Source organism: Saccoglossus kowalevskii, chromosome 16, assembly GCF_978046115.1.
Source record: "Saccoglossus kowalevskii chromosome 16, keSacKowa6.1, whole genome shotgun sequence".
Classification (NCBI taxonomy): domain Eukaryota; kingdom Metazoa; phylum Hemichordata; class Enteropneusta; family Harrimaniidae; genus Saccoglossus; species Saccoglossus kowalevskii.
The window spans coordinates 18,367,021-18,389,198 of NC_140656.1; the positions used below are offsets into that span (position 1 = coordinate 18,367,021).

The following is a 22,178-nucleotide window of genomic DNA, read 5'->3' on the forward strand; positions in this document are numbered from 1 at the left end:
CCCCCTGTTCTATGAAATCCAAATTTGACCCAGTCTAAATTTGAAGCATTTGTCTTGCCTATTTTGGCAAATTTTTAGATCACCGTATTAGATCATTTCTCGTGTTGTAACCACGTCCACCTATTCTGAAACGGTCGACTGTTTTCGGATTTCCGACTCTCGCCGAAAGTGCGCCACCAAATGCCAAAATATGAGAAGAAGTAATAACACTGGCCATTCAATATACTTTTAAACGATATACATTTTTCGGTCGGCTTTTTTTCTTTTTTTTTCTATTTTATTTTTTTGAGAGAGTTTTTAGATGTTGTGTTGTGGGCAGTTGCAGTGATACGTATAGTCATAGTGTAATTATTCACACGTTTCTAATCGATCCGAAGGTGCGACATCAGTGGACGAACGCCGTGAAAGCAACGAGAAATGGTTGGGGTGGACCTTCTCCTTACAGCGTCGTATATAGTGTCCACTTAACTTCAGATTCTTTTTTTTTTAAACTGTTCTCGTCCATGAAAAAACAACTAGATTTAAAGAGAAACGCCGACAACCTGGCGCAACACTTTTGAAAGAAATAGATTCAGGACCAGCCCATGATTTCAGTAGAGGGAGAGACGTCGGGCAAGTTTTTCAAATGATTTGACCTTTTGCGATCCTGATTATCGTTTTATATAGACCATTTAGTCTGTTTTAAGTAAAAGGTAGCAATAATTTTGACAGTGACAAGAAAAACGAAGCGTCGGACAAACAGGAAATTACACAGTCCTTATGCTAATTGTTTTCATTTTCGCAGGCTGAAAGTTTCTGAATTGTTCGGTGAATGTCGATTTCACACCTCTGTTACCTTTACTTGCAGCTTGATCTGCGTAATAATTTATGGAATAATAATTCGGGCTTAAGCTGTCAATGTGTTTCCACCAAATAAAGTTTTAATATGATGTCATAATTATGACAATCACGCAATGGATCACGCTTACTCGAATCCACTCTGAATTTATCCAATTAAACGCCGTCTTTAACGCACTTGTCCTCGTCGTAACCCAACGCGCTCATCTATTTCAACAAAATGTCAATTTATTTCAACGCGGCTGTCATTTATTTAGTAACTGTGATTTGTCGTTTTTTTAGTAGTTTAATGTTTAGAATGTCAAAATATGTTCTCTTTTTATTTTAGTTTTGAAAGTTTTTTTTTGTTTTACTCAGACGATCGATGAAATAAAACAGTGTAGTGACGTGCCTAGTAACCTGCTAAATAACGAGACAATTCATACGTCAAACTCGATTTTGTCCAGCGACAGTGTACAAATGTGCGCCGGTGACGATCCCTGGCGAGGATCACAGAGACCCGCTACACCAGAACGAACATATTTAGCATCTAACTCAACCCCATGCAACTTGATACTATGTGTTCATTATGGTCCATTCTTCCCCGACGAACAAGTACATAAGTGACAATTTAGTCAAAGATGAGAAAACAGCACAAGAAATTTGCCTTAGTTACACGTATCGGCAATGCAAGCTGCCCAGCGACTTCCCCTTCTGACGTCACAAGGGGAATTTCTGTATGCAAATGAAAAGCTAATGAGGAGCCTCGTTTTAAAATACACAAAAATAAAGTTGCCGTAGACTGCGTTTAAAACACATTTTCACTTAAAAAATAATTTATGCTTAGAAACATAAAAATTTATAATATTCATGTATCAATGGATAATTTTGGGCGTGAAAATAGCAGCCATTTCACAGGCACTTTAACGGGAGCTGCTGCACTGTTTGAAACTTTCTATTCAAAGATTTTGTTTGAGCACGAATAATGTCCGAGACAAACTGATTTACTCTGACTTTCATTAAACCATGACAGTTTACTGGTCTATTATAATTCTAGTTCTAAATCATCATCCGAAATTACTTCACGGAAAAGACCATTGATTATGTCAGCAAGATTATCATCTACGGCCTCACCACATTTCTTTTTAACCACAATTTTTTTCAGAAAAATCTTTGAATAAACTAGTACTTGTTGCTTTGTCATTGTTGTTTTTGAAATCGGAAACTTTTTTGTTTGTTTGCTAGAATCTTGAGAATCATAATATTCACAGTCTCTGTTCTGTTTGATTCTTCGTAATTGTTTTAAAGGGGAGCAGAGGTCTGGCTTTTGTCACTCTGTACATGAAATTTGAGATCTATGAATGAATTCTGAATGAATGAATTTGTATGTGCTGCGAAATGCCCTTAATATCGGGTATAAAACGTCCTCTTTCCCTGGCGTCATTTCGCCTCTAGAAGGCCAGTCAATTACGTCATCAGTGAACACTGATAATTGAACCCATCCATTCTCGTACGTCAATCTTTTAGAAGTGCTACTATAAAAGACCTTGTTAACTGACAATTTAAAAGTTGAAACTGGGTGAGGTGATGTGCGTATAAATACCATAACGATTCATGTTAGGTTTCTTGGAAAACAACGTTGTTGGCTCCGCGAAATCGGCAATAGAACTAACCTGAAAATGAAGACACGTACAGCGTTCTCGCTATATATAGTAAACAGTGAGTAAATATTGTACGAGAAATACGCTAAATTCTGCCCACCTTCCCATCTCTGCTACGACCGGAAAACTACCGCATTTTTATAGTTTTGTTTTCTTCTCGCTGGCTCAAACACTGATCACTGGCACAGGAGTGGTCGAAATGGTGGTTTTAGTGATACAGTTTTGGGATACAACAATTATTATATAATACAACTATTATTAAATTTTGAACTCTTCAAATCTATACCACTTTGTATCATGTAGCTTCACCTGTGTCCAACATTAAATAAATTAGTCTGCGTAATTATTATGAAAGTGATATAACCAAAATCTTTTGCCCAGATAACTAGTCGCTTCTCACTTGGTGTGTTAAGATGATTGTGATCATGGTCTAAATCATTGCTGAAGTCACATTTCACAAATTAAAAATATCTTTTTCCTCTTTTTCTTTCAAATTTGGCTTTTAAACAATTGAAAAGGACACAAAATGCGCAATAAACTTCTGAACCATAAAAGTTGGCATTCAAAAATTTGCAAACTTTACAATGCACACAGCAGGAAGTGTAACATATCCGCATTAGTAAGAATGAAAACCTGATAGACAAGGATGTACAATATATGTAAATGAGGGCTGTGGCAAATAAACAATTCTCAATTGGTATATATTTTTACAGTTTAATTAACTTTAATTATTTTCGCCAGAGATGGCGCTGTATTTGACACTTGAATTATTGTGACTAATGAAACCTTTCTGAATAAATTAACTTGTCACATGGCGTGAAACAAAGGGATCACTTATCCCTGCCGCCTGTCACAGTTAACATCTTGAGAAGTGTGTTTTCAATTCCTGATATTTTGGGTTGGAAACCCCGTGGCCAACTACATGTGCTTCTACCAGCTCTAGTATTTTACATGGTGAAGTCGTTGAGTCTCCAGAGCCGTGCTGCAACTTATTTGTCAAACCGTCACCGGGACAAAATTCCTAGGAGATTGTCAAACCACCATCGAGGCATTAAATCGTGCGATACAACGAACACTGCACGGAACTGAGTCAACTACAAAAGCTAAGTCGTCTCTGATGTCACATTGTTATTTCTACGTTACTGTGTCCGTTGTTACGGTACAGTGATTGGTGTTAAAAGTCTACAAGTGACAGCGTAACACGTTATTTACTTGTATTTTGAGATTACGTACTGATTATGTTGTTTAGGGCATTATTTGCATTTAAATGATAATGTCATTGTTGCTTTAATTATTTATGGTCAAATATTGTGATTTACATTACAAATATTATCCTGTATCAAATATTTCGTTGACCACATATACTTGTATTTCATGAAGTGCGGGCAAGTTTGTTACATGTGTGCGTGTTCTATCCCGAAGTTCTACCCTGGCATTACTATATTAATATATCTATACATTATTTACATTGTGCATTTTGGGGTAAAGAACCCAACCACAAGGTCGGTGACTGTACTTTATTTTGGCCATTGTATTTCTGTATTACGTTTGGCGATTCTACCACACCATAGTACCTCACCGTATAATTTATCTTGTGACAAAAGGAAATGCTATACCTGCCTATAACTGCAACAATGGGAAAGCATCGTATTACCATGGCAACTCAAGTCTTTATCACTCATCTCAGTAAATAGTGAATATACATTTTGCCTATCACACAAAACAATCACTCAGACAACTCTTGGTGTTCTAGCTCGGAAGGCACTTATGTTTTATTATGCACTAATACAAGTATATAATGTTCTACCTAAATATCATTTAAATAATTATGGTTATGACTGAAATTTTTTTCTAGATTTATATCACAGATCTTAAGATTTGTTGCCAATGAATTTTTGCATGTTGATGACTTCAATTAAGGTGATAGTAACATTTTTTGTTATTACCGCATAATAAAGACTGCAGCTGCAGTTGGAGAGGTTTTTAAATTATTTACCAAATATACCATTACTTATATTTATGCCTTGTTTTATTTTATGGTTTAGAGTTGCCTTGTCTGTGACACTATGGACAGATCTGCACGTTTAGTGGCTGCATTGAAAGATGTCACAGAAAATAAAATGTCATTCAGACAGGCATCACTTAAATGGGATGTGAAAACGAAAACTCTTCATGACAGAGCTTCTGGGATAGTTGAGATGGGGGAAAAGGTCCTACTAAATTCCTGACCACTGCAGAAGAAAGAGCACTAGCGGATTGGATTATTGGAATGGCAGAGCGAGGATTTGTTCTTGGAATTGTGTGAATTGAGTTGATTCGCCATGCAGATCAAGACTGGCAAGGATTTTGTACCATTCAAACGCAAGATTGACGTACCATAGATCATCTCTGGAAATAAAGGGCAGATAACTGTTCTGGTTGCAGTAAATGCTGCAGGGTCAGTTCTTCCTCCATTTTATGTATTTCCCCAGAAGCCACTCGTTCTTGGAATCCTTTGACAGGATCAACAGATGGTTCAGCTTCTTATTTCTGCAAAAGTGGATGGATGGATACTGAGGCCTTTTGTTCTTGGTTTGCCAACCACTGCGTCTGCATCTGCCGCCTGCAAGACCAGTCGCTTTACTTTATGATGAACATGAACCACACAAAAAAGCTTTGCCAGGATTTTCAGACAATCATGTTTACGAAGTGCCGTCCCAAAATAACCACAGATGGATTTGTGAGAAGTGGTATTTTCCCGGTGAACAGGCCACAAATCAGTGGAAGTTGCTGCCGCCTGATTCAATATTCACTGATCCTTAACTGCATCACCACCAACCACCCACAGTCAGTAGCGCTACAACCAACCAATACTCGAGCAACAACGAATGATATAATGCGAGAGGCCCTGTATGACACACTGACTACACCAGAAAAAAATATCAGAAGTGTTTAGAGGAGGGATACAATTTGCCTGGGAGCCCTACCTATCGTCTATGGGGAAAACGCAACAGACAACAAGCACCTGTACTAATAGAACTATCACCACCCTGTCCTTCAGGATCCAGCACTATCAACACGTCTGAGACTTCAAATTCACCAACAGAGATACCCACACATCGTCCTTTAGCCAGCACCTCTACAGAAATTAGATCACCGCAGCCATCGACATCCACCTTGCACTTGGCATGTGATCCGTCATTTCCCGTCATGAAGGGAATACTGACATACCCGTTGACAAGTGCAAGAAAGAAGCTTATTGTAAATAGAAAAAAAATCAGTGCTCAATTTCATAACAGGTCCTGATTGCCTAAAACACATCCAGGATCAACACTTGAAATTGTGAAAGGAAGTTGCGGCTAAGCAAAATAAAATGATGCCTCATTGCATGCATGATACAGTCATTGACCAAAAAAGACAACTAAACCTAAAGAAGGTAGCTGGCTTACCTGTGGGTCCATGCCCCATTCACAATGAGCGAAGCTCTGACAAAGTACTTAAAGCAAGGCTTCGCTTCTGAAATTTTATGGTAATTATGTTTCATCTTGCATTAAATAAAGGATTATAAGGTTACACAACTTCAATATTCATGAGGGGTGATATGCAACGATGATTACACAAGTTTAATGTGAAGTATCTTAAGAAATGACATCACTAGTTCATCACACATTTGAATTCTTCAAATATCACCTCACTTGCATTAATGTCATATGACTCCTGATTTAATTTATTAACTGTAAACCTATTAAAAAATATTAAATAGTTATACTAATATAGTAAAAAATAAAAACATTAATAATTATAAATGTTTAACATTTATGCTAAAAAATTGTAATTGTAATGAAAGCCAACAAAAATAGACCTGTTTCTGATTGGTCATGTCTGTTCTAATAGCTTTTTTGTGGGTTTTTTTTCATTTGAAACAAGAAGTTGGCAAGTCTGCCAAAAACAGATTTTTTTTGTCTAACTCAATACTTAAAAAAAATTACACAGTCAAGTATATTAAAAATTAAACTATATTACTATATATTATATCTATATATTGCACAACACTAATATCTCAATATTTATTTGTATTACCTCAGTAACTGGTAATCCTGTACAGAGCTTTAGCCTATAGTTCATACAGAAGGTGGTGGTGTTGTGCTACAGTTATCACATGGAAAAGAAGCAGCAGCTGTAAAAACATTTATATATGATATTATTAAAATAATGCCAGAATACAGTGTGTTAAGAGTCCACATTAAACATGATGACAATTTATCTGCACCCTGGAATTTATTTATTACCTGATGATTTATGTTAATAAAAGATGATTCTGCCTTTGCAATAAAAGATATGTTGTCTATTTACTACATCTTTTACATTTATATGTTGCATGTTGGCGGGGTTGAAAAAATACGCACTGCAGACAACACAGCAATGTTGATAATGATCCCGCAACACAAGGGAGAAATATGACATTTCATACCAGTAAACTCTTGTAAAATATTACACAAATAAACTGGCTAGTTAACACTTAACAACACAGAATAATTATAACTGAAAGCCCAGGACTAACCTGCGTATGTGTACTGTAGAGTATTTGGTACCTGACTTATCCATACGTGGGTTGAATCTCACCAGTTATCGTCGTCGCCCCCGTGAATTTTAGGTAGTCAGCGACTGGATTTCACGAATTGAAGCGCCGAACCCTACCACCACAACCACAACCACAACCACAACCACACTTTCCAGTTTGACGTCAATGTTAAACCTAGAGTTCAGCTATGCTAGTACGTGGATCTGCTCATCAGATTTCTGGGTAACGCAAAGCGTGGACAAGATCTCGAGCAGGAACAACCCCAGAACCACGCTGTCTCGGTTTTAAGTCGCATGACGTCACACAGTTAATTGTATCAATCTTTAATTGGTCCACGACACCTGTTCGTTCATCACCAAGATACTCATCCAGTATATCCAGGGGCGACATCTGGGGCAAATAACACGAACCACTTTCTGTTCTATTCTCATCATACTCTGATGCATGATGTAATGAACATAATGGAAGATTATAACGGTGTGACGTTTTTGGAACTACTTTATTGCATGCGCCAGAATACATACTTTTGTAATGGTGTTATACGTCACCTGATCACCCGAGTGTATATGTAAAAGTAGTGCGGCTGGTGTAACTGAAAATGGCGGAATAAACAAGAAGTTAAGTTTGAAAGCTCTCTGGTTTCTTTGATGTTTTGTGTGTTCCTGAGTCAACATATCACAAATGAGTACTGTTGATATGATATCAAGGACACCAGTTAGTTGGTACAAAATATGGATTTATTCATCATCTCAATATAATACGTGAAAATGTCCAAGGACTAACTACACGATGCATTTCAATAAATACATTTAAAAATTCGATTCGATAAAAAGGCACTTATTTCGAAGAAACGTGATTTGAAATCAATTAAATTCAGTATTATACAATTACTATCAATGCATTGAGTAACGTAAGACGATCCCTAATGTGTAGCTGTAGAAATAACTAAAACAAGAAAATGTTGAATTGTACATTAAAATTCGTTCATTATAATGACATTGACATCAGTAGCGTGAATAATGGAACTATCGCTCAGTCGCTTCCCTATAAGATGTACACAGTTATAAAGCTTGCTAAAAATGAAAATACCAGCGTTAACGTGTCGGGGATCTCAATTCCGACCTTCAAGTAAACTAAAAATATTCAAACCCATATTGGGAGATGTAAGGTAACAAACTTCTTATCGCATTTGGAGACCGTTTTTCATAAGAATGTCTTTTACACTAAGTGTGGAACTCTATAATTTAATAACGAACAGTAAATTAGAAATAATATTGTAGCAACTTTAAAAGTCTTTATTTATGAACAATCTGATAGTATCATCTATGATTGTGATTTTTTGATAAATGTCTATTGTAAAATAGTTGATTTTAAGATTGACTTTTCATTGTAGACTCTTATATACAAGTCCTAAAAAAGGTTTTAGGAAATTCAAACATGGACAATAGACAATTAAATCTGTTTTACAGAAGATTTAATTTACACAATAATATAAAATATCCGTACCCTAATTTGAAAGAAACAATTTTTTAAACAAATATTTAAATGAAACTCGACCTAAAATCACATGGAAGCACTAGTTGTTCAGTACCTAATATATTCATAGTATATTACGTCACATGTAGACATACTGCGTTGAAGAGAGTATGATGATTTCACGAGATGTGTGTGATTATAAGAACTAAGATTATAATAGACATGATTAGGCTATTGCAATAACAGACTTGTGCTAACACTGTATACTGTATTTTATAAATACTAAAAATCTCGATTTTGTTTCTCCCTCTGAATCGAAAGACTTATAAACGGACGGACGCCAACTAGCATAAATTCATCGTCGAAATAAGGAAACCAAGCCTTATGTATAACACGGGGAAATTAATAAAGGTGCAAAATCGAATTTAATAATAAAAAACGTTGTGTGCAAAAAGTATAAATATTTGGCAATTACTCGCAGCTGGAGCAAATCTTGAGTACTGTAAAGGGGGTAATTATTCACTGGGTTTTAATTTAGCTTATTTCGCTGACTGGAAAAATGCGCTAAATTAAAACACAGTGAATATGTAAAATTTAGCATAGAACACATTATCTAAATGATAAAACCGTGAATTTAAAACCCACTGAATATGCCTGAAATGGTAAATCAGTGAAATTTAAACCCAGTGAAAATTAGTCATTTTACAGTACATTGTAGTCGTGTCACCTTAGGAATATGGTGATTAGTATGAAGCTAATTAGCATCACACCGGGTGAGTGTACTGCGATGGGCGAACCGGATAAATACGCATACTCTGAAAGACATAAATTGAGAAAAGTTACAGATTCTTTTGTAATACATCGATTTGATCACGAACAATGATGGATACCTTGCGTAGATTGTCACTGTTTCTGCATTTTTACAGAGCGGTCCTTCCATGCCGTCAGTGTGTCGTGTCACAGTGCCAAAGAGTATGAATCATGGAATCAGCACAAAGTATGACCATCTCTACAGTTTTTTTTAAACATTTTTCGATATACTCAGAAACACAATACTAGTATACAAAAGCTGGATTACGCGATCGTGGTACAAAGAGACATAATTATTAAAAATCAATAACAATATGGAGAATTCCTAGAGAAATTAAATTATGGGATGTATTATAGAAAGTAAACTAATAACACAATCCAGCAGTATATTATATTCCATGAATCGTGCATATACGTGTTGACTATAAGCAACGTATTGAAGCGGGAGGGGCGTCACCTGCGCACGCGCGGAAATTGAGTTCCAAGCGATGAAAACAACACATGCTAAAAACGCAAAGACTCGTGGGTAGACGCTTGTTTGTAAACAATGGCACGCTATGGCCATCTGACGCATGCGAAGGTGACGACTCTTCCGCTTTATTTATCAGAAAAGTGGTATTCATACTTACCGTCTTCGCAGTGAGGACCTGTATACATGTCAGAACATATGCACGTGTAGCCAAATGTTTTGTCATAACAAGATCCGCCATTTTGACATGGATCACTAAGGCACTCGTTAATGTCTGTTGGCAAAAAAATGAGCAGAGGTTAACTTGTGATCGGGAATTGTGTTTCTATTAGATGAAGCACTTCTGTGACGTCTATAAGCCAATTGTTATCGGTATTGAGTATTTGCTCGTCATTTAGAATATGATAATTATCTCATTGACGAACGAGTATTGATCAAAACAATTACGACGTTCTGTGAACGAACGAGGTACTGACACAGATTACTAGCTGGCTGTTAGATGTACAGTGGAAATGTAGTAGCAGAGCTAGTCCAAACAGCAAAACAACATTAGAGGGCACTGTCGCTAAATGCAATATTATAATACTTATATCAATGAAAAACTATACATATTGGGGGGTTGAAAATAAATTTTTCAAAAAGAAGTATTTTTTGTAGAATGTCCTGAATTGTAAAGATTTGATGCTACGAATGTTTTGTTTTTTTGGAATATTGTTCCAAATTGTGGCACCTGTGTGAAATATTGTAGGCTGCTCAGATGTAGTTTTATCAGTGTTTACATAGAGGTGGAGTTGATGGCGCTGCCTTGTAAGTACTAGTATACTCGTGCTGATCAATAAATTGGAAATACTTAGATTAGACAGGGTGTATTCATAGATGTTGTCCATTGCCACCTCGGAGGTGATATACGCTCGTATGGCATACCCATTTATGTAAATGGCTTACCTGTTTCGCATGCCGTTCCTCCATATCCTTCTCTACAAATACACGAGAATCCCTCCGACGTTTCTGCGCAAGTCCCATCATTTTGGCAAGGATTCGAGTCGCATGGTGGAATCAATACAGCTGTAAAAAAATAAGCATAATAGCCTCTACAAATCTTACATTTATTTAATATTCAAATATACTTGTTATGATATAGGAGGTTTGAATAATGTGAATGCACAACAGTCAGTCGTCGCGCAGCGCCCATTCGAATTTCGTGTAACAACGTGTTTTGCACGTCCCATAAGATTCATATCGAACAAGACGGTATCCTGCCTCTAAAGTCTATTTAATGATACCCATCAACATTATACAAATACTTACATATTTCACAGTTGGTTCCCCGCCATTCCGGAGAACATTTACATAGATACGTCAACGTTTCGTCGCCAACTGCATGGCAGGCGCCATTATGTTTACAGGTATCCGCTGTGCACACTGCTGGATTTGCAACTATTTGGGATATTCAAAATATAGATTTAAATATCATTGGGTTATATACAGCTTTTCAAGTATTGCATTCAATAAATTCCATGAATTGGTAAATAGTTAACATATTTTACGTAAATATCATTGGCCTTATATCGTCCATATTTCATGTTCATTGACATCTTTTTAAACAGGGATGGCCTGTGACTAATGGGGTGTGTGTTTATTTATGTAAATAAATGTGCAAATAAGTTTGTAAATGGTATACACATTCGAAAACGTTGTAGCCAAATCTGCATTTGGGAATTCCTATAACCTACACCACTATCAGATGTATTCAGCACAGTCATCAGTCGATAGAGTAATATGTTGTATAATTGTATATTTTCTTACCGGTTTCGCAGTTCGAGCCTTTGAACCCATCTTGACACACGCACACGTGTTCACCATTTTCCTGCACGTAGCATACGCCCGCGTTCAGACACGTGTTACTCACGCACCCAGATGCTGGAAATACGAAGCACGATCGGATAATGAAACTAAAACCCAAAGAGTTCGATCACGATAGACCGAACTGAATCCCATTGAGATGTTTAAATGCACAGGAATATATCACGTAATCAACGTTTGTAACCCAGTTAAATTCCATAATTGACTTATTATAAGTAAATACGGCAAGCAAATGACACCGAATAAACGGCAAGGTAAATACTACGTCAAATTATAGTAAACACGTAATGCGTGCGTGACTCGAACCGGCGCTCGCGTCAGGCACGCTGTACATGTTTACTACGTAGTATTTCCCCTCCCGTTTATTCGGTGTCATTTGCTTACTTTACATTCTGTCAACAGCAACTATGAGTTTACACAATATACGAATTAACTGATATAGTTATTGAATAACTTTAAAACAACAAAAATGATAACTTCAGTTAACAGGGAAAAAACTTACCAACATATATATTACAATTAGTTCCACCCCACCCAGTAGGGCAAGAGCACGTGTACACAGTACCGGTAGTGCCACATGTGCCGCCGTTCATGCACGGATTGCTGCTGCAGGAACTGGTTGGACCATCTGTGACATAGAATTGGAAAAGTATATAACAAGAAAATCTGCAGCACACAATACATAGTACAAAATTAGATATATTAAATTTCGCAAAAAAAAATAGTTAGAAATGTTGTCTTTATACTAACTACAGCGGCTGAAGTTGAATGTTGACAACTGATTATAATGTCAGACGATAGCTGTCCCCGACCACTCAACTGTTTTTCATCTGCCGGCCGATTACAGTAACACGTGGGACTGGGTGTAGACGAGAATAAAATAATTCTATAATTCTATAACTCGATTTCGTGTTTTGTTTGTCGATCATTGAGTATTATGTTCAACAAACGAATGTGTTGGTAAATATGAGTATTTAAATATAATGTTATCGTTTGTTTTTGTTGATCAATTACAGTGTAATTTAAAGTTTACACCGCTGTGTCGGTCGTTATCAAATCGCAAGTAATATACTATATTCAGTAGTATATATTCAATAAACACAACTCAAACTCCCGTGGACTTACAAATTTCGCAGTGATCACCGATCCAGTTCGAGGGACAGTTACAAGTATATACACCAGCGCTGGTTCCAGTTGTACACACACCACCATTCAGACATGGTGACGGAACGCACATGTTCTGCCCTGAAAGCAATATACAAAAAGCGCAAACAAGGCTTAGACACAGTGGCTAGACATTCCAACTCAATATAGTAGCTCAGGATTCACCATATTGGACAGAGATTTGTGAATATTTAACGCATTCAAGTGCACTCGTATTTGTGTGCGATTTAAATTTGTCACTTCAGTTGTTAAAGCTGAGTTGTAAGAACGACAAGTCGAATCATACCTATGAAACTACCGGCGAACTGGTGGCTTACATACTTATAAGGGAAATCCTTGGTACTTAGAAATGCATAAAACGATACAACATATAACAATAGTGTCAGCAGATGCATTTTTTATTGTATGCCCCACATTTTGCGCATGTTCCAAAATATTTCCAACGCGTTTACAGTAGTAGCAAATCTGCCTGTAAGTAGTCTGGAACCATAACACACGTATGCTGATATGGAATTCATGAAATGCATATCACCACAGTGTGACGTCACACCGAAGTGATAACGTCTACGCATATGATAAAATGTTTGACTCACTTGTTTGACAGTTGTCTCCTGTCCACCCAGATTGGCAATCACAGGTGTAGTAGATCCCAAAGTTATTGCACTCCGCAAAATTCAGACACGGGCTCGACGAGCAAGCATCCATAACTAAAACAATAAAATAAATACGACTTGACCTGATTGTACAGACATGTTTATCGAAAGAAAAGATTTTTACATTATATGTTCACATAGTGGGCCTCGCGTGTAGTTTGTAATTAAGCGTTAAAGACTTATGTACAAAACAATTTTGCACGGAACAGTGTAATAACGAGACGATGGCAGTCTGATGTCTGACATGTTTGTGAGCTTGATACGAATCTCTGTTGCATAATGCAGCATCCTTTGAATGGCCATTAACATTAATCAATACAATTTCAATTTAGTTACAATGCCGATAATCACAATGCCAGAATTGACTATCATTATAAATTTAGCTGCATCAAAATCCTAAACAAATAACAGTTTAACTTCAATATTTGTTGGGGATTTATACGATCCAAATCGACGCTCAGTTTTGCCGGATAGTGATTAAGTTCTACAGGGTCCGAAACTCTTAATTCTTTTTCGGTATAATGACCCAGTAGACAAAATGGAAAGCTTGTTTCCGGGGTTATGCCATAAACCAACGCCTGACCCAACAGCAACGCCTTCGCACACAGAACTGAGACACAGCTGACGTGAATAAATTGACCGATATGCGACACAGTTATATAAACATGTTAGTACAAAAACTTGATTGGCCGTTCTAATACATGTCAGGTTTGATAAAACAAACAGTTGGTCAGCTTTGACAACGCGATGTAACCGAATAACCACAATGCATGGATGTATTCAACTTACTGCTTTGACAGTATGTTCCCGTGAAGCCCTGCTGACACGTGCATACAATAACGGTGTTTGATACACTGCATGTACCACCATTACTACACGGATTGCTGTTGCATGGGTTCACATCTGAAATAACAATATATATTAAAACAACGAAAATATAATTTGGATCACTCAGTACTACGATGATAAAAGATGTTCTGCACAGTGATGCTAGAAGGCGTCGCCTCTAAATACGTGCTCCTACGACACGTGTGTGCTCGTTAACAAGGACAAGTACACATATGTTGACGTTATTGCTAATTTACACAATATGTACCAATCATATGATATTAGTTAAATATAAATTGCAACAATACGACCAAATTATTTTTACTGTTATTATACTGGTAATATTGTGCATACTGTGGTTTTCATCCACGTGTGTCGGGACAAACAGAGCCACTCACGGCCACGAACAACATATATATCATAAATATTTCATAACCACTTACATATCTGGCAGTTATATCCGTCGTAGTTGTTCATACATTCACACTGGTGGTAGCCAAGTAGGTTGATGCATACCCCACCGTTCTGGCATGGGTTACTGGCACACTCGTCTATTTCTGAAATTGTAGTAGCATACCTTATTCGCAAGTGGTCGCTACGGAAGGCAGGGAACCCCGGGCTACTTATTTTACCCCATGCCCCATAGTATCTACCACCATCGCTTCTACTGTTCGAAATAACTTGGTTAGTGACCGCAAGGACAACAGAGAATGAAATTGATAAGGAGATACAAACCAGTGTCGTGGTTCATCACTTAATACCAACTAGACCTGGACGGCCAATTTTGAATGAGGTACATTAAGTGGTCGTATGTTAATGTTCGTAGAATTAAAATGCGATATGTTATTTGGTGAATGTCGGCAAAAAGCCAGGTAATTTAGCAAAACGGAAGAGAGTTAGTAAGTGGTACTACAAGCTTGACAGAGTTGCAGTGCGTGTTGGCTCAAAACCGTATAAACGTATGACCGTTTGTTGTCACTCTATTACAAGTTGTGGATTGTATACTACTGGAACATGGGGGCATAAAAACAAAAAAACAAAAATGAATTATTAATATATTTCATGCTGAACAATGCTATAAATTTGAACGGAAGTTGCAGAAAGATTCCATAAATATAAACCCATCCTATATTACGTTTCAAAATATTCATGTATATAGAACAACAGGATCGGAGTTTCACATATTAACTTTACTTTCATAACACTTTCAATATATAAATATTTACCTGTTTGGCAGAGAGGCCCGCTCCATCCAGTCGAGCATTGACAGGTATATGAATTCCCATTGGGAATACATACTCCGCCGTTGAGGCACGTTATGGTAGTGCACGGGCTTATATCTTGTAAAAGAATAGAGTGAGACAGAAAGTAAGTTAATTGAAATGACGGATCATATGTTCAAATTATGTTATACCAGTTAATTATCTCACTCAAATGATATTATGGGATACAAGAAATACAATATAGCTTAACTAACACCCGTCACCTCACCCGTACACTTACATTGTTCACAGTTGGTCCCTTGATAGTTGGTGGCGCATTGGCAAGTATAGTAACCAATGCGATCTAGACATAACCCGTCATTTTGACACGGAAAACTTGCGCATTCGTTAATCTCTAATAAATTTCAACAATACTGACATTGACAATGGTGAACAGGTGTACTTGGGATGCAAACACACATATACTAAGCTAAAAACAGTAATAATATCATTTCATAAGCACGTATCGTAAATTGTTGCTAATTAAATGTACATCCCACTGGTAGAACCGACCGACTGCGTTCTACGTCGCTATCAGACTACTTACTTTCTTTCGCAGATTATAACAGTTCAAAATAATTAGCAGGTAAATTAAAGTGAGTTGCCGATTGTAATGACGATAAATATGAACGGATGAGTTTACAGGCTTTTCGAGATGGTCTTGTTTGACTTTGGTCTTCACGAGTACTCACCTGTGAAGCAGTTGAAACCGGAATAACCTTGCAAACAATCACATCGATAACTCGTTGGGAGGTTATTACACGTACCACCGTTGTAGCAAGGATTACTGGAGCAGTAGTTGATCTCTGAAAGACGAGGGATTATTAAAGGTTTGTGAATTTACATTGACATCCAGTTATATAGTGATCTTCTATAGATTTACAGCATACGTCCTCAGTTAGGAACCACTTGAAACACAACGCTTAACGATATTTTCTTGAATTCTTCATGGCATTTATTTACCATATCTTATTTTAGATGAGTTCTGGTCTAAATTACACCATTAGATACATATTCGATGATTATTTTTTTCAAGATGATATCTACACTGTCTCGTTGAACAGATTTTACTTACTGATTTCACAAAATGTACCCGTATATCCTTGACCGCATACACACTGGTAGAATGTGTTTTGTTGGTTGACACACTGGCCTCCGTTTTGGCAAGGGTTGCTGTTACACGGATTCAGAACTATGAATTAAAAAAAACAGTGATAGTTTGAGTGGTGTATGGCAAGTAAAGTGAAAAGTGAACAGACTTATATATCGTCCAATTTAATTGTTATCGACGGACCTCTCCAAAAGCTTGACTTAACGACCACGAAAGTGTATAGTTGTTAGACATATGAGTATATACTGGCACACTCGTTTCAAGATTGGCGATGGCAGACAAACGATGACAGATAAACTTCATTGCTCGGAATTTGTGAATAGTTGTCTAATGCGAAAGCATGATTACCTTCTTCGCACGTGGTTCCTCCGTAATTTGCTAAGCAAATGCATCTGAAATCCGAGATCAAGTTGATGCAAGCTCCGCCATTACGACACGGGAAACTGTCACACGCGTTCAGTTCTGAAACATGAGCAAAATCAATGAGTACAAACTAAATGATAGATAATTGTGAAACATTAACAGACAGTGTTGCCACTAACCCGTCACCTACCAAATGCTCCAAAGCCAATCAAACCTTAAAACACCAAATATCGACGAGTTATTTCAGAACACCAATTTCGTTACCTGTCTCGCATCTAGTCCCGGTGTATCCGTACGAGCAAGAGCACAAGTAATTCCCGGCATCATTGATACACACTGCCCCATTTAAACAGGGACTGGACGTACATGGATTGATTTCTGATGGAAGATTCAATAATTTGATGTCGTGATTTTTATATATATCAGTGCAGAAAAAAATACATAGACCATATTACCCATAAGCTATGTAGAATTATTAAAATATTCATCTTATTCATTTAGCGTGATTTAGTTACTTAGGGTAAACCACCCTATTTATACCATTATTGATTCAACCCTTAAATAAAACTGAAAGTATACATGACGAACGATAAGGCAACTTTTGGCACATGGTAGAAATTGCCTTCCGGGAGTCACCCTATTTTACACATGTAAGAAGAATTACCTTTATGAAGTGGGTATTATGGAAGTTGATGGAATCGGCCTACAATATAGTGTAGAGCACTGTTTAATTGTCATAATTGACAGCATTTACTTCCAGTTAATTTTGCGGGTAAAACTCTTGAATCTCTCATAAATGTTCATATTTTTCCTGAAAGTTTCCCTTGATGGAATTACGTTTGGATGTGAACATGTTAAATATCAGGACACACTAAGAATATACCATATTCTAGACAGGCAAAAATGTATTTGGACATACATAATGGTCTTAATCATTGAACCATTCAAATTGATACTGCAAGGCAACAAGTAACAGATTAACAGTTCAAAACATTCGGCGTGAATGCTACAGGCATGCATACATCGTCACGGTGAATCTCGCATGCACATGCCGTGAATCTTGCATGCATTGACCTTAAATCTCGCATGCATACGCCGTGAATCTTGCATGCACACGCCGTGAATCTCGCATGCATACGCCGTGAATCTCGCTTGCTTACGGCGCGAATCTCACATGCTTACGCAGTGAATCTCGCATGCACACGGCCGTGAATCTCACATGCCTGCGCCGCGAATTTCGCATGCACAATCCGTAAATCTCGCGTGCACACGCCGCGAATCTTGATGCACACGCCGCGAATCTCGCATGATTACGCCGCGAATCTGGCATGCATACGCCGTGAATCTTGCATGCACACACCAGGAATCTCGCATGCTTACGTCGCGAATCTTACATGCATACGCCGCGAATCTCGCATGCATACGCCGCGAATCTCGCATGCATAGCCATGAATCTTTCATGCACTCTAAGAATACTTAGCTATACACAAAGCAAAATAACTCCATGCAATACCTGTTTCACAATATGTCCCGGTCCACGAAGACTGGCAGGAACACGTGAACGAATCATAGTTATTCAAACACAGACCATTATTCCTACATGGATTGCTATTGCATGGGTTGATTTCTAGAATATTGAACAAACACATGTTATCCGCAAAAAAACAGAAATGATTAAACTCAAACTATGTACAGATAACAAATGTATAACATTTAGTATTCAATTTCGTTACATGCAGTAACCATTAGATAATAATCTGTTTCATACCTATTAGGCAATTCTGCCCCGCCCATGCTTGCCCACACTCACACGTGTAGTACGTGATTCCATTGATGCATATCCCACCATTTTTACACGGATTACTCTGGCATGCATTTATTTCTGTTTATAGAGAAAAAAACAAACAAATCCTGTTAGATTGGGTTGAACTCGCAATATATGGATGCCACGCGATTGGTGTGTTGATAAGAACGTAGATGTTATTTTGATAATAAAATTACACCTTACCTATTTGGCAAAGACTGCCTGTCCAACGCGCCGGGCACCTGCATTCGAATGAAGTCAAACTATTGATACAAGAACCGCCATTTTGACAGGGACTACTGAGGCATGGATTCACCGCTGATAATAAAGGAACGATTAAGGAGTTATTAGACAATTTGAATATTAAGGTTATTGTCATAGTTTATTTGTCAATCTTTCAAGATAATGTTTAATTTTGAAAGTTGTCGCACATAATTAAGAATTATTGATGTACGCCAATCAATGCCACGATAGAACCAGAAAAAAAACGTGCTCCCATTGCATGGCAAAGTTTTTTCATGTGATATGTTGTGTAAATTGGTAAGTAACTTAGTAAGTACACTTTCACATATAAACTAAATTTATGAATATGTAGTTCCCATTCGTTCTAAAAAGGTAAAACCATGACGTGTTTTGCGCGGACTGATATACTTAGTTTATGTACATCCAACTTGTACAGTAATGACCAATTACAATGATCGAGTCTAACAACTTATGGGGTAAGTTGTTCGCTGCCGTATACTTACGCGAATCACAAATAGTACCAGTAAAAGTCGATGGGCAGCTGCACCGGAACTGTGTGGTCCCGATGTTAAGGCACGTACCACCGTTCAAACACGGGGCACTGTTGCACGGATACACTATCACTTCGCAGTGATGTCCAGAGTAGCCAGTGAAACAGACACACACGTACCCATCGCCGTCTACTGAACACACTCCGTTCTCACAGGGTGAATTACTACAAGGATGGGTAGGACCTAGGTACAAATATGTAGCGAGTTAACATGCGTCGACTGTATGGAAAGTTTGGATAATATACACCCATCGTCTTATCTTATTTCGTCATTCTCGTGTGTCAGAATAAAATCTTACATATTCGTATTTTCAGAAAAAAGATTAAACAATTAAAAAGCCAAAAACACGTGATACGTGAAATACGTTTACAGGAAATTTGATCGAGTTACCACGTGACGAAGTACATCATACACCTTAAAGCGGGAGGGTCGTCATCTGCGCACGCACGAGAATTGAGTCCCAAGCGATTATAACAACACACGCTAAGAACGCAAAGGCTCATGGGTAGGCGCTTGTTTGTAAACAATGACACGCTATGGCCACCCGACGTATGCGTAGGTGACGACCCCCTACGCTTCAACAACTGGGAGTCGAAATAAGATAAAACTATTTAAATACTAATCGAGTGTGCACTCTACTTTAGCGCGAGCTTTAACATAAATTATAAACAATAGATTTAGGACATCCATTACAAGCAACCATTGAGCAAGCTAAATTTAAAAAAAAGGAGAACTTATAAAATAAAATAGCAATTAGTGAAGGTAGTATACGTAATATTGACCCGTAATTGATTACATTAATGGAGGTGAAATAAGTCACAATTTACATAATCATACGCAGGTGGCGATACGCGACAAATGTGCATTTATATAGCATCGTCTGCTACACATTAGCGAATACTGAAAAATAAACGTAGTTATTATTATTCCAGCAGGTTTTCCGAAATACAATTTCATTTAAATCGTACTTGTGACATGCGTAGTTTGTCACCGCCACGAAGAAGTAGATAAAAAGTTTGAGATGGGTCATTATATAAAGCGTTTATATTTATATTATAGTCAACGCTTCAAACTTAAACAGAGTTCGTTTATATTCCATGTGCTGATCGAGTCTAAAATGTATTAATATGAATTGCCGTTTCTTTAGCAAACTCTATTTTACAGAAATAATGACCAACCCCAGACTGCCCACAAAACGCACGTGCACTAGTGGGTGTTTGTTTCTAAAGGTAGAACACCAAAGTGAAACAAAACAGGTAAATAATGGTCCTTCACCATATTACCAAATAGGCCATATAATTATTAAACCTACTAATTTCACATCGTTGGCCGACAAAATCCCCAGCACATACGCAAACAAAGCCGGAGTGCTGTTGTTCCGCAAAACACATGCCTCCATTCCGGCATGGATTGCTGCTACACGGGTTATTCGTCCCTGTAAGATCAATCATCATGGCAATGTCACGTTGTCGCCACATTACCGTACAAACATATTGACATTACGTAATAGCAATGCCAAGATACTGAAGTGTTATTTTCGATTCTCGTAGTATACATTAGTATCAGTATGGCACATCGATGACACAGATACAACTCAATGCAAATGAAACAAATGGGTGAAATGTGATATTTTTATAAAAAAATTAATGAAATTAATTCCAGTAATGCAACATTTGAATCACTGCTACAATAATAATAATAATAATAATAATAATAATAATATACTGGTTAGTTTTAACTAAAAAAATACATGTTAGGTCTTATATGTGACAATATGACACAATATTGTTGACACGAGGGTCATACTTTGAGTGACCTGATTAGTACTTGCGTGACGGAGAAAATCTTGTCAACTCTCCAACATAGGAAAGTAACGTTATCCCATCTTGCAATGTCAAAGTGTAATGTCTTAGCTATGTCCAGCCCACCCAAATGACACATAAAGCGAAAGAAGATCAGCCAATCTGATGAACAATTATTGTGGTGCAATTATGGGTATAATTATGTTACCATATCAACTTGAATAACTTACCAGCTTCCACGTCGCAATTGACTCCTGTCCACCCTTCACTACAATGACAAGTGTAATCCGTAGTTCCTGTGCTAGTGCACATACCATTCACACATGGACGTGACGAACACGGAGTTTGGTCTATATCGGGGGGAAATCACATTGAGTGTGCACAAGTTATTAGGATGAACGTAAAGAAGGCAGTTCACGCATAAGCACTGGTATGTATGACTGGAAACTAGTTATGTGATTTCTTATCAATCGCGCCCTCTAACGACGAATTGCTTATATGACGCCCAAAATGAGTGTGGTCGTATAGTTTTTCGTCGTATAGAATTTAGCAAATCTCTAAAACAACATATCTTTAAAACGGACGCATCAAGACAATATCGACGTCATATGAGGCGTTCTTTTTACTGCGTGACACCACACACGCACATTTGGTTCACACGACTATGCAGTATTATTTAGGAATGCATGTTTGAAGTAGACATTATAAACGTATATCACAATAATTCTTTAAATAGATTTT

At 37.4% G+C, this 22,178-nt stretch overlaps 1 protein-coding gene and 1 long non-coding RNA gene across 4 annotated transcripts in view; one reads left to right on the forward strand and one right to left on the reverse strand.

Moving 5' to 3' along the window:
- Positions 1–5,033: 5,033 nt before the first annotated feature.
- Positions 5,034–6,793, forward strand: LOC146733718 (uncharacterized). Its single transcript, XR_014926620.1, has 2 exons — positions 5,034–5,985; positions 6,542–6,793. It is a non-coding gene; the product is annotated as an uncharacterized LOC146733718 (long non-coding RNA).
- A 960-nt stretch (positions 6,794–7,753) lies between these two features.
- Positions 7,754–22,178, reverse strand: part of LOC102805654 (uncharacterized) — a 35,035-nt gene continuing 20,610 nt past the window's right edge. Inside the window, exons 14-35 of one of the 3 annotated variants that reach the window (XM_085491155.1) lie at positions 21,668–21,787; positions 20,948–21,070; positions 19,588–19,818; positions 19,046–19,159; positions 18,806–18,919; positions 18,551–18,664; positions 17,302–17,415; positions 17,023–17,136; positions 16,639–16,755; positions 16,256–16,369; positions 15,805–15,918; positions 15,528–15,641; positions 14,745–14,858; positions 14,263–14,376; positions 13,414–13,527; positions 12,782–12,901; positions 12,159–12,284; positions 11,600–11,713; positions 11,102–11,230; positions 10,739–10,858; positions 9,954–10,067; positions 7,754–9,329 (exon numbers count right to left, since the gene is read on the reverse strand). In XM_085491155.1, the coding sequence (XP_085347281.1) occupies positions 9,238–9,329; positions 9,954–10,067; positions 10,739–10,858; positions 11,102–11,230; positions 11,600–11,713; positions 12,159–12,284; positions 12,782–12,901; positions 13,414–13,527; positions 14,263–14,376; positions 14,745–14,858; positions 15,528–15,641; positions 15,805–15,918; positions 16,256–16,369; positions 16,639–16,755; positions 17,023–17,136; positions 17,302–17,415; positions 18,551–18,664; positions 18,806–18,919; positions 19,046–19,159; positions 19,588–19,818; positions 20,948–21,070; positions 21,668–21,787 (2,660 nt within the window). In that variant the 3' untranslated portion in view covers positions 7,754–9,237. The remainder of the gene's footprint in view (positions 9,330–9,953; positions 10,068–10,738; positions 10,859–11,101; positions 11,231–11,599; positions 11,714–12,158; positions 12,285–12,781; positions 12,902–13,413; positions 13,528–14,262; positions 14,377–14,744; positions 14,859–15,527; positions 15,642–15,804; positions 15,919–16,255; positions 16,370–16,638; positions 16,756–17,022; positions 17,137–17,301; positions 17,416–18,550; positions 18,665–18,805; positions 18,920–19,045; positions 19,160–19,587; positions 19,819–20,947; positions 21,071–21,667; positions 21,788–22,178) is intronic. The other 2 variants (XM_085491157.1, XM_085491156.1) reach the window with 2 other exon arrangements.